The sequence below is a fragment of the Nelusetta ayraudi genome, unplaced genomic scaffold (assembly GCF_046127955.1).
Source record: "Nelusetta ayraudi isolate G7.1 ecotype Tasmania unplaced genomic scaffold, CSIRO-AGI_Nayr_v1 ptg000013l, whole genome shotgun sequence".
Taxonomy (NCBI): domain Eukaryota; kingdom Metazoa; phylum Chordata; class Actinopteri; order Tetraodontiformes; family Monacanthidae; genus Nelusetta; species Nelusetta ayraudi.
In genome coordinates, this window is record NW_027466063.1 from 3,146,252 (window position 1) to 3,161,453 (window position 15,202).

At 42.2% G+C, this 15,202-nt stretch overlaps 2 protein-coding genes across 8 annotated transcripts in view; one reads left to right on the forward strand and one right to left on the reverse strand.

Annotated features, from left to right (window-relative positions):
• LOC142885983 (myosin IXB) overlaps window positions 1-8,722 on the reverse strand; it is a 46,824-nt gene extending 38,102 nt beyond the window's left edge. For 4 of the 7 annotated variants that reach the window (XM_076022842.1, XM_076022843.1, XM_076022841.1 and 1 more), the window contains exon 1: window positions 8,255-8,719. The gene's annotated coding sequence lies outside the window, so the exon portion shown is untranslated. Of the gene's footprint in view, window positions 1-8,254 lie in introns of all 7 variants that reach the window. The other 3 variants (XM_076022844.1, XM_076022846.1, XM_076022845.1) reach the window with 2 other exon arrangements.
• Window positions 8,723-11,474: 2,752 nt separating this feature from the next.
• Window positions 11,475-14,957, forward strand: s1pr4 (sphingosine-1-phosphate receptor 4). Its single transcript, XM_076022847.1, has 2 exons — window positions 11,475-11,683; window positions 12,193-14,957. The coding sequence occupies exon 2, from the start codon at window positions 12,332-12,334 to the stop codon at window positions 13,577-13,579; it is 1,248 nt and encodes a 415-aa protein (XP_075878962.1). The 5' UTR covers window positions 11,475-11,683; window positions 12,193-12,331; the 3' UTR covers window positions 13,580-14,957.
• The last annotated feature ends 245 nt before the right edge of the window (window positions 14,958-15,202 follow it).

Genomic DNA, 15,202 nt, shown 5'->3' on the forward strand with positions numbered 1-15,202 from the left:
CTCTGCCTAGCACAGGGGTGGGCAAACTACTGCTCGGGGGCCAAGGAAGTAAATAGCTGTATTTCATAAAAAAATTTTAATAGTAATTTAAATATTGTGAGGCTTCAAAGACATATTTTATTATAAGGCATTTATTCATTTTCAATTGACTGATTAAAGCACGTTTTCTACATATCCCATGGTATTGTTTTTTTCTCCTATGAAGTGGGTCACCCAAACTCCATCCATCCATCTGCTGCTGCTCCAGCCCCTCTATCGAATTTTAGAACCCAATGCGGGCCGCCAGTCAAAAAGTTTGCCCACCCTTGGACTAGCCTCACATGGTCTCCCCTTACCTCCATCCCTGTCCTTCGCTGTTCCTCTCTACCCTCCATCTCTCCTGTCAGACCTCTCTGCTTTACACACAATCTCCCCACTAATGCTCTACCTTCGACCCCCCACTGTTCCCCCCCAGCCCCTCCTCCGCCACCCCCTGCTTTACATTTGGCACCGCCGCTGCTGCTTTAACTCGGTCCAGATGCCAGTCCCCTCCAGAGCAGGGAAGAGCTTTTTGTCTGGAGGGTTACTCTGCTCTGCCTGCTATTAAACGTTGCGTCCTCATGTTTGCAATTTACACATAATGCTCCCTGTGTCAATTCCTCACCAGTCAACAAGATCTGAGGGCGAAAGCTCACTAGAAGCCAATGGCAACAGAGTGAAAAATATATGTGAAAGTTTTTTTCCAAACCATTTAGAATGTGCAGAATTCCTTGAAAAAACAAACAAAACAAAACAAAAATGCTGTAAAAATCCACAATCCACATTCAAACATCCTAGCCTCGGATGCTCGCATTGCGCAGATTCTTTCGTGCGCAAGGATAAGATCGTGCAGAGCTGCAAAAACAGAGAAATGTATGTTTTCAATCAGCCCGATGAGCCAAAACCCTAAACTCTTGAGCGTCCACATGAAATACACCGGATGAGTGAGGCCACATTAAACCCGACCTAATGCAACCCAGAACGCTTTGCTGAATCCGAGCGTCTGCTTCGGTTTTCCCAGCTAATTGTCCAGCCTGGGTAGGCTCGGCAACATGACTAATAATTTCAATAACATCCTACAGATTTATTTTTTCTAAAATAAGAAAACAGATATTTAGAAGATTGGATCATACACTTGGACTTCTACAAGCAAGTAAACTTGACTTGGACATACCAAATGAACCTTAATAATGACCTAAAATTTTCCAAACAATCAACTGCCTCCATCACCATTGGTGACCAAGGATAAAAATAAAGATGAGGTGAAACCTAAATATCATAACAGCAACAACAAACACTGTATCCCGGCAATGGTGGAATGGCTAAATTTTCTTGGGGATAATTAGTGGTTCCTGTTTTGAGACTGTTGGGCAGATGTTCATGTCATAACGCCATCCGCCGAACGAGAAATCAGTCAGCGAGAGAGAGAGAGAGAGAGAACTCCTGCTGAGCCCGACATCAAAAATAGCAATATACACACATCTTTACAGGTCCCCAGGTTGCTGGACTGAGGCGGCTCTGATGAGGGGACGGAGGGGGGGAATAGTAAGTGCTCGATACGGCCGGCGCTCACGGAAACACGTCCTGCTCGGCGGGACGAACAACAGCGAGTACGAAAACACAGAGCATCCTGAGATGTGGGACAGCTGCGGGCCGAAAACCAGGAAGAGCAGCAAAGGAAGCGGAGGGAAGGCGGCAGACAGAAGGGATTATTGTACACACTCACTCATGTGGGCTACCCCGCTCTATAAACACTTCCCCAACACATGACTCCATTGTGAGAGCGGCGCAGTCGCTGCACTGGAGGCACAGAGTTCACACTCCTTTCAGAATCCCCTTCTGCAGTTCTCACACGGCGCACACGCACATACACGTTTTTTTACTAGCAACATTTTTATTCTGAAACTTTTTTTTTTTTTTAAAGGTTCAGACATTCACACCTTCAGAAGGTGCAGCACCCGACTCTGAAAGGTGTTTGTCGCGGGGTTTTGGGGTTGTTTTTTTTTTTTAACCTAAAGTCACACAATTTTAGGCCTCAGCTCCTTGAAGTGGCACCGCACAGAGTGAGTGTGGTTGTTGGCTTACAACAGTCCCTACTGCATTTCTCTGGGGGGGTGGGGAGGCACCACACCTGAATGTGGGTGATGTTGCTGCTGTCACATGCTATTCCCACTTTGACCTCTTGGCTTCAATTCAAAAACAGGACAAAAAGCTACAAGAGGGCAAAAAATTTTTTTGCTTGGGATGAAGAGGAGGGACGCAATAAATAGGACTAGTGCGACAGCTCAAACTAATGAAAACCGCTTTCTTGTGGTTTCTGAGAAGAATGTGCAACTCAGGTCGATGATAAGATTCTTCAGAAGAAACATAATGTTTAATCATCAAGGCCCCCAGTGAAGCCCTTGACATTTATTGTCCACATTCTTTACAAAAAAAGACAAGCAAAGTTATTGTTCTAAGAAAGACACTGAAATAAATTGTCACTGTCTCCCTTGTTTCTACGAATGTGAGCATCATCTTCTTCCTAGGCGACAGTACCGGTAATCTTTGGCTGGTGTCTTGTTTTAAAGTATTACGTTTTGGTTTAAGAAGAAAAAACATTTCAAAATCAACTTTATTTTCATGTCATACTTTTTCATTGGTATGACTGCTCCCCCCAGTTAGGGAAGGACTTGAATCCCTCAGGTCTGTGTGCATCTCTGTATGCAATGTAGTTCAAGGTCAAATTAAAATAATAACATTTTAAAACTGTTAAAAATTGTTAACAAGATTTTTTTTTTCTTGGAGGTTGTTAACAGGGCAGAATAGCACAGAGGCACATGCCTGGTGCAGACATCATGGAAAATCACAGTCAGGTTAAAAGTCACTTACATATGGAGTCATTCACCAGTGGCCAGAGTCAGACTACACAGCGAAAAATAGAGCAAAAACAAACATAGCGAGGGAGGGAGGGAGGGACAATCCTGCCAACGCAGAGCACATGGCCAAGGTTTAGTGGTCCCCCGCCAACTTCTGCTTCTACCTTCAGCTCCTCTCCTTCTTTCCATTCATCTCATTCTCCCCATCTGTGTCACCCATGTCTGCTGCTTTCTTCCAATGCAGGCCGTACAAATATACAGAATCAATCAGCAGTGCAATTTTTGACCGTCTTAAGTATAAACATGAGTGTGAATATTTTCCCTTTAGCCTTTGCATGTTCCAGCAACGCATGTCTACCTCATCATCTACGCAGAGAAAACTGTGTTCTTACTACTTTTTTAATGCCGTTTGAGATAAATGAAGCTAGTGGTGCTGCTTTGAGTCTGTTTTGATCTTTGCACGGCAAAAACACAATGATTAGGACCAATTTAGCCTAAAAACAGACAGCAACAGGGGCCAAGACATCATTATGATGGACACCGAATATGTAATATACACGGCGCAGCATCTGCCTTGCCTTTGTCGGGTCCTGCTGTGACAGTGAGCCTCATTAGCTGGACTCAAATTCAAAGTAAACAGCAGAGAGAGCCGCAGGGTGTGCCCTACCTCTGCCTTTAATCCAGAGCCCAGGGACAGGATCAGGAACCACAGAAAGGACGGAGGTGGAGGCGAGGGCAGTCACCACCGCCGTCAACCAGTCAGTCATTTCTCACTCACACCAACACAGGCAAATATCATTTTACAGTGTGACCACAGTAGCTAAGGAAAACACCTACTTCATAGCTGAAAATTTAAATTGAAACTGGAGTCTATAATTAGGATTCTCCATACACAGTAATCTAAATTTGCAAAAGATTCAGGACGCACGAAGCGCTTGAGCTTTAAATAGGTCCATGAAATACCAGCATCTACTGTGGACAGCGTTGCTATGTCTTGTTGCTTTTAGCAGCAAAGGAAATATTTGTTTGGAAATCTTGTGTGGCTGTTGCAGAGTTGTGGATGACAAGTTACAGACTCGCAGTGAGACTTCCCAACCACAGAAGTCACTGTGGGATCTCAAGCCCATTTATCACAAGAGACACAAGTCTAACGTTGACCTCAGCAGCAGAATCGACAGGAGGGAAATCAGTTCATCAGCTCGAAAATTTGTAAAAACAGAACATAGAGAAATCGAACTACAAGTTAAAGAGATCGATACCCATAAATCAAAATGAAGATGTCTAAATGTCTAAATCCAAAACGTAAAGTAAAATCCACTTTTCAATTGTCAAACATATGTGGACTGTTGAAAATACTGAGCAGAATATTTTTGCTTGCTTGGACAGCAACCAGAATCTAAACAAGCAGGTCTGGCAAAAAAACAAAACAAAAAATCCAGATTGCCACAGTCAAGCTTTGATACCCATCATCTTGATTAGATGGGGTCAAGTTCTGCAATAACGGCAGAGTGAAGACTGAGGCGCAACAAACAGATTTACTGCGAGCGAGCCAACCCTAAACAGTCAGGCTGCCTTTTCTTCACTTGCACCCTATCATTACCACTCGGGCTACTTATGAATTCCTTAAATTTAGCTCTCCGCACTGAAAGAGCCAAGCTACCAAGGAGTTTATGGAACTGATTACTTTGAGAGCTTACCAGACTCCCCCTCTGCTCCACCATGCCAGTGCACATTCACAAACCTTGTTTGTATTTCACTCGCCATCTGGTTCAGGGTCTAAAAAAATACAGGTCATTGCGAAACTACACTGCGAAAACTTGGTTATTGGTTTTCTGCAGGGTGCATAGGCAGTTTTCCTTTTTTCTATTTTCTTTATCGCCAAAGAATTCTATCTGCAGGCAATCCTCTTGTATAACAGCTTTAGGAAAGTGACACACTGTGTTTACAAAAGAGTATATACACTTGTATCCAATTTCTACTTTTTGACCTCAAACAGATGGAGGTCTTCATACTCAGTGTGCGTATACAAATTTAATGAGGTCAAAGTGATAGAATTCAGTGGGCTGTAATGATTTGGAAAAATTGTAGACTGTGCTTTTTGAATGGCCACGAGGAGGAAATGGATCTTAAAACCTGCTTTCTGAAATGATAATACTTGTACCCAAAATAATAAGCTTACAGGTTCGCCAAAGGCTGAGTGGCATCAAGAACAACTTATTGTATCTATGATGAACAGCAGATGAGAAAACAAAGTGATGCAGACAAGCCTTCCTGATGAGCACGCACTTAATGGAAACACATGCCCCTGCATGTAGGAGCTCCTTGCCAAACACTTGTCAGCTACTTCTTCAGAATACTAGGCCTAATGCGTTTAAGTTTAAGTTTAAAGTTTAGAGTGGATCCATCTTTTTTGCTTTCTCCTTTAGTTTACAACTACGTAAAACATTTCTGGGAATACTGTTCTGTCGTTAGTAATTTGTCTGTTCATCCCGAAGTTTAAAGCCTATCTAGATAGAGAACATACCACTGCTAAATCAGCAATAAGTGTTTTGCTTCTATTACAAGGTACCTGTGTTTGCTGCACCAGTAGAAGTTTTTCTACAGATGACTGCAACGCAATAACAACTGCACAGACATGCATGACACCAATAAATAACGCTGCAACCGGAGCACAGCATGGTTCAGACATCTTGTATATCCCCTTTCCATCAAGGACCGACAGGATACCTTTCAAAAAATTAAGCAAAACCCAAAAAGTGGAACGCAGTAAGTTGACCACACTTGAAATGACATTGATACATTAACTTTGACTTGGACTTGACAAACAAAATGAAAACAAACAAAGCAAAAATATTAAAATAAGAAGCGCTGCACCGAATTGAAAACAACATCAACAGGGGGAAGTTAGCCGACCAAGTTTCCCTAATGGTTTGTGCAGAGCATTTAGGCGGACTAAAAACCAGAACCTCAATGCAACTGTGCTTCATACAACAAGATAAAGATATATTACTCAAACTAATCATGTTCAAAACAGCAGCTGAAAAACAAACTATCCCTCCACCCGTGATTTAACAGCAAGGGGACTGAATTGATCAAAACACGCTACATGAAAGAGGGCATGTCGTATAGATAACACTCAGCTCTGTGGATTATTAAAACACACAAAGCCCTGCCAAAATTGATTTATTGTGAGTGTCTGCGAGGAAATTAAAATATGAGATGCAAGGAAACCCTGAAATCTTTCCACAAAGACTCAGCTGCGCGGTTATGAGTGAAGCAATTATCTCCTCATCCGCTGTTTCACACAACTGCATCCACCAGGACATGTGGACCAATTACACAGCAAAGTTGAGCTGCAGATGTAATTGGTCTTCCCTCCCCCACCCCTTTTAGTTGTCAACAACTGTGAGCTCCGCAGCAGGGTTGTCAGAGTACCAGCCATTAGCAGGGGGCCATATGGTCCTCTTTTTTTTTTGGTTTGCTAAGAATGGAATGGAGCATGGTCTTTTAGAAGGAATTGGAGAAAATTAGACCCTAACATAATTTTGTGGTACATCTGTTTTCAATTATTTGCAGATATTGGGACATCCTGAGGAGGTGAAACCAAACAAAGACACATTTTACAGAAGATTGCAGGATCTTCAGTACATTATGAATGTCAGTCAGGTGTTAAAATCTCAAAACAAAAAACAACAAGCCTTGAAAGTTTAAACAGTTGGTTAACTGAAACAATGAGAAGTGGCACAACTCAATGTTTCTCAAAGAAGCTGAGATGTTAATTAGATCAGAATATAACAGATGGGACCCAGATTAAATTGAATATGCTAATGTTTGGTCCACAGTGCAGACGAAAAGGGAACTTGGCACTGGACTTTTACAGGTGCGGCGCACACATTCACCCACATCTCTGTGCAAAGAGGGACAACATATCTGACATACGCTGACACAATCATTTTTCCTGTTGCCTGTTCAGGTTTAATTGAAAAGTCAGAGAGTCACAAAACTATTAAGAAAAACATCACATGGACAAGTAAGTCAATGCCAGTCTGTTATACTCGACAATATTGTATTGTATGAAAGCGTTGGTTTAAACGAGACAGAAAATTAAATCATAAATGCCACCCACACCACCCACCCTCACTGTTGATCCATAAACCCTCTAGCAGATGATTCACAATTTTTCCATTCGGTCTCACGGTTTGCTTCAGGCTGTTCACAAAAAAAAAATCCCCAGTCACAATATGCTGCTTGTTAGGCCATGTGGCTGCCAGTGTGACTTTTCCAAAGTGTAAATTTCAGCATGGAGAAAGAAACTTGCCAACTGGGTCACTGGATGAGGACAAATGCACTTTGGAGTAGGCCAGAGAAATGGAGAATCAGAACCAGAGGCAGAGAGAGGTATTTCAGAGCATCACGTTAGCGTTTCCATGTACAATGATTCTTTTCCACTACCCAGACATTAGTCATGCAGCAACAGGGCGTTCATACAGCAGATGATGACATTGCTCAAGATTATTTTTTAAATGTCTCTCTTAATGCATTCACACAATAGCTGTATAATACAATTTGATTGATTCTTCCTCCCATGTTGATAAGAAAACCTGATCAAGTCGCCTCACTCAATGAATCTGTCCCCTCATTGTTAGTATGACTTCACCCATCAGTGGCAAAGAAGGCGGCACTCAGCTTTAAATTGCGCTCCATGGGAGAACACATAATAACAGTTTTGACACAGTGGCAATTTGGATAAGTTGTAGTTTCCTCACTCTTCCGCACAATTCTGGTGGACAAGTGAGGCTTGCAATTCTGGAAAACACTAACAAATAATCAATAGATCAACTCTGATCATTTCCACCCCCTGAAAAACTAAGTGAGACTTGTTGACTCCAACTCACGAGCATATGACGTGAAGGTTAGTCACATTGTGATGTAGGGCAGGGGACATTTCACTGCAACAAGTCAGCCTACATTCTCAGTCCATTCAAAAGAGTCACGGCGACACGCTTTTACCGTTCAAGTTAGCAAAGACAGAAATTGCTGTTTTGAAAATACTTTGGTAGAATACTTTTAATAGTAATCGTCACTTTTGGGGTTTATGCTCAACACTGTATGGTGAAAACTCGGGTACTTTGTGTTAACTTCCTATAACTCAACTCCCTATTGAATGCGGTGACTGCCAGTCTTAGTCACACGAGCAAAACACGTAATAACACAAATGCCTGGTGACAATTTCGTAGATACGTTCATTTAAAGTAGTATGATTTTTTTTTGTTCTTTTTTTTTTTTTGCAAGATTACGCCTCGCAACTTAAAAAAAAAAAAAAAAAAAAAAAAAAAAAAAATCAGGCATACAGCAGACAAAAACAGTATTACACGTACCTTTCCCGGTTGCTTTTCTCATCGTCTCGGCGTTATCCTCGGAGGCATTCCTTGTGGTTCAACCAAATGGCGTTGAACGGTTATAACCAGGTAGTTGCTATCCGATTGTAAATTACTCTTCCTTTGCAGGACCCAAAAAATTGACCGGTGCCGACCAGGCTAACAGCGGCGTAATCACAGACAAGACAAAGCTTCCCCCTCCGGTGAAGTCACTTTGTGGGTCTGACACCGGCGAGTTGGAAAGAAAATGGAACGAACCAACGAAAAAAAAACCTACCGAGACAATGCTACACGTGTAAATTGAAGAAACAAAACCGGGCTTTGTCACAAAACCGGCTCAAATGTCCACTCCTTTCTTGACAGACTAAGGTTTAGAGAGCAGCTAACCAGCTAGCCTCTTGCTACTTCCTTCCTCGCAGCCTAAACTGAAGCAGTCTGAGCCGCAGAAAAAAAAGTTGAGGGAAAAGGCAATGGCCCGATTCGAAAGAAGAAAGGCACCCTGTTGCTCAATTGCATTCATTAAAGAACAGTACCCTCTACTGGATTGAGGGAGCGACTGCAGCGAGGCAAACCCACCGGTTGTGACGTCGGGATGAGCGCCGAATTTCTCGTCTGAAACGACAACAGTTCAATTCAGTTTTCCCGGGGTGTATATTTAAAGCGTAAAATATCACAATGTCATGATGGCCATGCTACCAGTATTTTTTTTTATTACCATTTTATTTTTTAGAAAAACATTTAATTTACAACAGGTTCGCTGCCAGTTAAAGGGACACAGCGATGACCGCCATCTTGCTGTATTTGTGACCTGAAAATACACCTGTAATTGTTTTACACGTGCATGTTCTTTCGGGTCGTACATCAATTTTGGGATTTCTCTGATTCTTTTTTTTTGGTAGCGGATATAAGATAGTGGAACTGCAAACACTCTACGTGTGGTCTACTGATCCCATGTCATTTTCATATGAATTACCGCAACCTGACAGATACAAAGAATTTCCTGAGCAATAATCATGCACGCAAAGTGTCCACTCACATCATTTCCTGTGACATATACATAATGTAATACCACCAAAAGGCCACCAGATGCTGACTGCTAACCATTCTGCATGCGACCGACGTGTATGAAGGCACTGAAGTTCAAACTTTTGATTGTCAAATAAAGTTTGAAAAATGGCACCAACCGGCCTCCGTATTGTCACCAACTTCTCCGCTTTAGATTTGTTTCTGGTGGGTCTTGAATTGCCAAAATTAATTATCATTATCAAAACCTTCAATAGATGTTGTATTCATTGTAAGTGTTAACAGTCTGAATAATAATAATAATAATAATAATAACAATAATAATAATAATAATAATAATAATAATAATAAGGAAATGCTGTGAATCTGATAAGTGGGACTTGTCAGATGTTGACACTTGATTTTGATTCATATACTTGAAAACTATGTGATCTGACATAAAAACTCCCCCATAATCCTATGTTGACTCACCCTTGTGAATGAGTAGTAGTAGTTACTAACTGCATGGTTATGGTAATGGTATGGTAAGGTCAACTTTTTTTAAAGGGATAAATTACAGTTTAAATTGATTGTTAAAAAAGAAAAGTGATATGAGGGCTTTAAAGAAAAACATCTGGATGCCTTCTGGTATATAAAAAACAACTAAAGCTATAGATAAACTAAACATAAACTCAAGAAAAAAATAACATTAAAGTTTTTTGTGAAATACCATAATTTTCTTTCACATCAGGCATTATTTATGCAATTTTAGACAGGTCTCATCATTGTGCATATTCAAGCACATACACCTGCAGGTTCTATCGAGTTCTATCAAGATTATGCAACAGTTGCCTTGCAACACAGTGGTTATAGGTTCAATTCCTCGGAATTAGTTCTCTCTACAGGGAATTTGGCTGCCTCCCACAAACCAAAGACACAAACGTTTACTGGCAACTTTAATGTTCTTGTCTCTCTGCAATAAACTAGTGACTTATCCTTTTATCCCTTCTTGCCATAAGATTCCTGGAATAGCCACGAGCTCCGCAGCCTGGTGCTATGTCATTATCAACAACTGCAGCTGTTGTCAGAATCAACCAAAACAAAGCATCATTTGGACTTGGAATCGACTTGGAAAAAACGCAGTTCTGTTTAAAATGGAAACTAAATAGACATGCAAACATGAAAGGAGCATGGCCTTGCTGACACGAGCACACACACACACACACACACACACACACACACACACACACACACTGTGGTTAGAAATACACCCTTTACAGTTAACTTGTGCAGTGTTGTTTTCAGAAACAGGCGTTTTCAAGGCGTAGACGTGACACCTCCGTTTCTTTTTAACTATTTCTTCCTTTTTAAGGATTTGGTTTTCAAGACTTGCACGGTTAGCATTATCAACATTTAAAAAAAATACTCTGTGCATAACAGTAAATGAGTGTGTAAATATAGCAGCATTGCAAAACTGAAAAGGAGAAGTTGTGACAAGAATCAGCACGAGACATCATATCAGGGCGGGGCTAAAAGTAATTAAATAACCCACAAAATGTAGGTCAGTGAACTTGGTTGCCTTTCGTTGATCATTGAGTCTGCCCACACAGGTGCCCCAGTTTCTTATGCCTGAGTGAGCGCAAAACTGTGACTCCATTTGCGTAAAACCACTGAAAGACAATCATGATAGTACATAAGCCTATTGTAGCTACGATTATCCAAGTCGGTTGCCATGGTTTCACTTTGAAAGATGTCTCAAAATGGACCACTCAGTTTATGACATATTTTGCATTAAAGTGATAATGGCACGTGGTCAGGATATGCCGGTGCATGGCTATGATGTTGTCATATGCACCATCCACATGACAATATTTAAAAGGCTGCTGTGCTGTGCAGCACACGCTTGTGAAAACATCTTGAGGGTGGGGTTCACTTCATCTGATAGAGTTCCTGTTTTTCTCTCTGCGCAATACTCAGTCTTTTGCCAGGTGCATGGCCCCCAATAGTGCCAGTGACTGTTGTTGCTTCACATTCCTAAAAACATTGACTCATGCCTCTTTACAACATACTTACAACTAGCTTTAAGCTGTAAATGTATTTTGAAATAGCCTTTCCCGTATCATGGGGCGGCTTGAGAATTTGCTTTGAAGTATTGCTGCGCTGGCCAATTTTTTAAGGGGGTGCTGTGAGAATTTTTACTTTGGCTATTAAGAATTTCTTTTTAAATTCAAATGAAAAAAATGATGCCTGAAAGGCAGATATTTTGCATTGGTTGGCATCAGTGAAAGTCACTTTTACTGCAACTTTTTGTTGCATGCACATGTGCATCATGTGTTTGGGTGTGGTGCATACGTGTGTGTCCCCTTATTTGGTTTACTTCCCCAGTTTCATCTCACACACTCAGCATCGGCAGCAGCGACGGCCAGAGTAAGTACCCTCCAATGCACTGCACTTAAAATGTAAATAGGATGATTACATGCAATGCACATTAATAACAAACAATGCAGCTAATTCCAGTTAAGCAAATGTTTTATTTCAGGCAGAGCTGCATTTTTTTTTAAAATCAATTTTCTGTATTGACATTGATGCTTGTTGTAAATTGAATTAAGTGATTTTGGAATATGACTCAGGTGGAATTATTTTCCATTTCACAGCTAATTTATGTGAGATTAGGCTTCAAAACATTTTTTCCAGCATTCTTGTAAGCATAATTACGACTGTTTCCATGTGGTGGGGGATTTAACTGCTATCAGCGGCTGCTCCCTTAGTAAGTGTTAACCACAGCGTGCTGCAGCACATGGAGGAGGCATTTAAATGATGCCTGTGTACTGAGCCACCCTGATGATGAAGCAGAGGGCACTGTCGTAAAGAGAAGTTTTTGTTTTTCAAATTTTCTGAGTGAAATGAGCAACATTTTCCTTCTTGTTCTTCCACAGGTGTGTTGTGTGCACCGGCACAAGCTGGTTTAAAGTGTGTTGTTAGCCTGTGTTGCCACAGGAGTTCCACACTTATTCCAAAGCTTGCTTCCGCCTGGTCTCACCAGCAGCCTTGAAACTGACCCGTCCAGCCTTGACCATGAATGCCTTGGCCTCTCTGCAGTACCCGGCCTCGTGCCCCCACATCTATCACTTACTCAGCTTCCCCATCAACGAATCAGACGCCTCCACCACCGAGACCACATCCACTGGGCTGAACCATGTGATCCTGCGACATTACAACCACACTGGCCGTCTGCAGAACAGGACCATCTCCAGCGGCCAGAACCACATCACTGCCACTATGGCTGGCTTCCTCTTCCTCAGTATTTTCATAATCCTGGAGAACCTCCTCGTGCTGCTTGCCGTCATCTCCCGCATTCGCCACAGTCGCCGCTGGGTTTACGTCTGCATTGCCAACATCACGCTCAGTGACCTCCTCACCGGCGCCGCCTATGTGGTCAACATCTGCCTGTCCGGCAGCCGCTCGTTTGGCCTGAGCACGTCCCTGTGGCTCTTCCGGGAGGGGATGCTCTTCGTGGCCTTGGCCGCATCCATATTCAGCCTGCTGCTCATCGCCATGGAGCGCTACTCAGCCATGATGAAGCCGCTGTCCCAGAAGTCGACTGTTAAGAGTTACTACAGGATGTTCTTCTTGGTGGTCCTCTGCTGGGTCTTCGCACTGGTCATCGGCCTCCTGCCTCTGCTGGGCTGGAACTGTGTTTGCAGCCTGGACTCCTGCTCCACCCTCCTGCCACTCTACTCCAAATCCTACATTCTGTTCTCCCTCATCATCTTCTTTCTCATCCTTATTACCATCGGCGTGCTCTACGGCGCCATCTACTGCCACGTCCACAAGAGCACGCAGATGGGCCCCAAGCGCACCCGCAAGCGCTCGTTGGCTCTGCTCAAGACAGTTGTCTCCATAGTGGCCTTCTTCATGCTCTGCTGGGGGCCTCTCTTCGTGCTGCTGCTGGTGGACTTTTTCTGCACCTCCCGCGACTGTGTGCTGCTGTTCAGCGCTGACTATTTCATCTCGCTGGCCGTTCTCAACTCCGCCCTCAACCCCATCATCTACGCTCTGGGCAGCAGCGACATGAGAAAGGCCATGGCTCAGCTGCTGTGCAGCTGCTGCGTCAAGTCGGGCATTTGTCACCTGGACACGTTCACGTCCAAGGAGAGCAGCAGCACCTCAGGCAGCAGGAGGGACAGTCTGCGCAACAGCTTCAACAAGATAAGGAACCTCAGCGTGGCCTCGCCCCCGTCGACGCCGAGCAAGCCTCACAAGGTGGCCAAAAAATACAGACTCAGCTCCACGACAAGCTGCCTTTCAGTTTCAAGCAGTTAAACCACAAGGTGCTCCACGCCCAAGGACGCAAAGCCAAGATACCATGAAAAACAAATGAACCGTTTCTGATTTGAAAGCCTGATGCCTCATTGATGTATTGATAACTGTGCACCTGCTGCTGATGATCAGATCATCATCTGATTCTGGACTTCCTCATCATCTAGCTATGCAGCTTACTGTTGTTACACTGTGCTTGTTAATACCGAACAGTCAAATAAGAAAATGTATAAAATGTAAACAGATTTATACAAGATGAGACAAGTGACAAGTTTTATAGTGTTAACATGAAGTTTTAAATATGTGCATGTACCATTCATTTATCATACGATGTGTGTGTGTGTTTTTTTGTATTTTGTAAACAAAGAAATTATAAATAAAATTTATTTTTGGTTCTATACACAGCTGCAACATCACTGGCATGCCCCATAGACTGAAAACTTTAAAAGTGATACTGTTAATTAGATAATCAACATCGAATATTTTAATAACAGATATACAAAAAACGTGTGTAGGAGTTAAAGTCCAGAGTCTTGTTCCTCTTCGTTTTTCCTAGAAAACACTCCTCACAATTTCAGGGCCCTTTCCTGCTCCTTTATGATCTCAATGCCTAATTAGACTATGGTTAACTTCAGGTGAATACGAGCCCTGCAAACCAAATAGCACACACTGGCAAGGCTAAATAGTAAATTGATTTTGAGAGTCAGCCCAGAGAGGACTGAGAAGACCCTTAGGGCATAGGGGTCGAACTCTGGCCCGCAGGCCAAATTTGGCCTGCAGAGTAGTTATATTTGGCCCACGAGGCAATGCAAAATCACTGCTAGAGCTGGCCCATACAGCACATGTACCGCTAGAACTACAAATCCCAGAATGCTCTGCTGGTTTTTTGGCGTGCCAGTCAGGACAGGATGTTCATTGAAGAATATTATTATTACTTAATTGGTTTATTGTTTTTCCTTTATTTTTAAATTTATTATTAGTCCATGGAAAAGGTTTACTGTTGAATTAGAAATAACAAGGCTGCAAAAAAAATATATATATATTACATTTTATTTATTTTTATGAGTTTTTTTTTTGCATGTGTTCAATATTGCATTTTTATTGTATAGTTTTAAGCTTTGCTTGTTCCATATTCAGGTTGAAGCAAAACTTGTTTGGGTCCATATAAAAAGGTTCACTGTTATATCTGGAGGAAGACTTTTTCAATTAATACCAATGTTGGCCCGCGACTTTGTGCAAGTGTTAAATTTTGGCCCCACTGTGTATTTGAGTTTGACACCCCTGTGAGGTATTAAAGGTTGCAGCTGCACACTCTTGTAACGTATTTGGGTGTAACCTGAAACAGTGGAATAAACACAAAACAACATCCTGTTTGAATGTAGGTGTGCACAATGCGTGATTTCCGGCTTCTTCATGTCTCTTTCGTGACTGAGCTCACTCGCAGAAACTGTTGCCTGGTTGTGAAATGAATTTGAGAGTTTCCACCTACAGACAAAACAATTTGCGTCACTTGGTCAAGTACTTTGAAAGCTGTGCATTATACACAAACATAGTGGTTTGTCTGAGTTTGTCAAAGTCTAATAATGGTTGAAATCACAACTTCAAATAGCAGTTGATGTCAGTCAT

Bases quoted from the DNA above. Each gene is read 5' to 3' on its own strand.
- s1pr4 (XM_076022847.1), top strand. From the start codon at position 12,332: ATGAATGCCTTGGCCTCTCTGCAGTACCCGGCCTCGTGCCCCCACATC.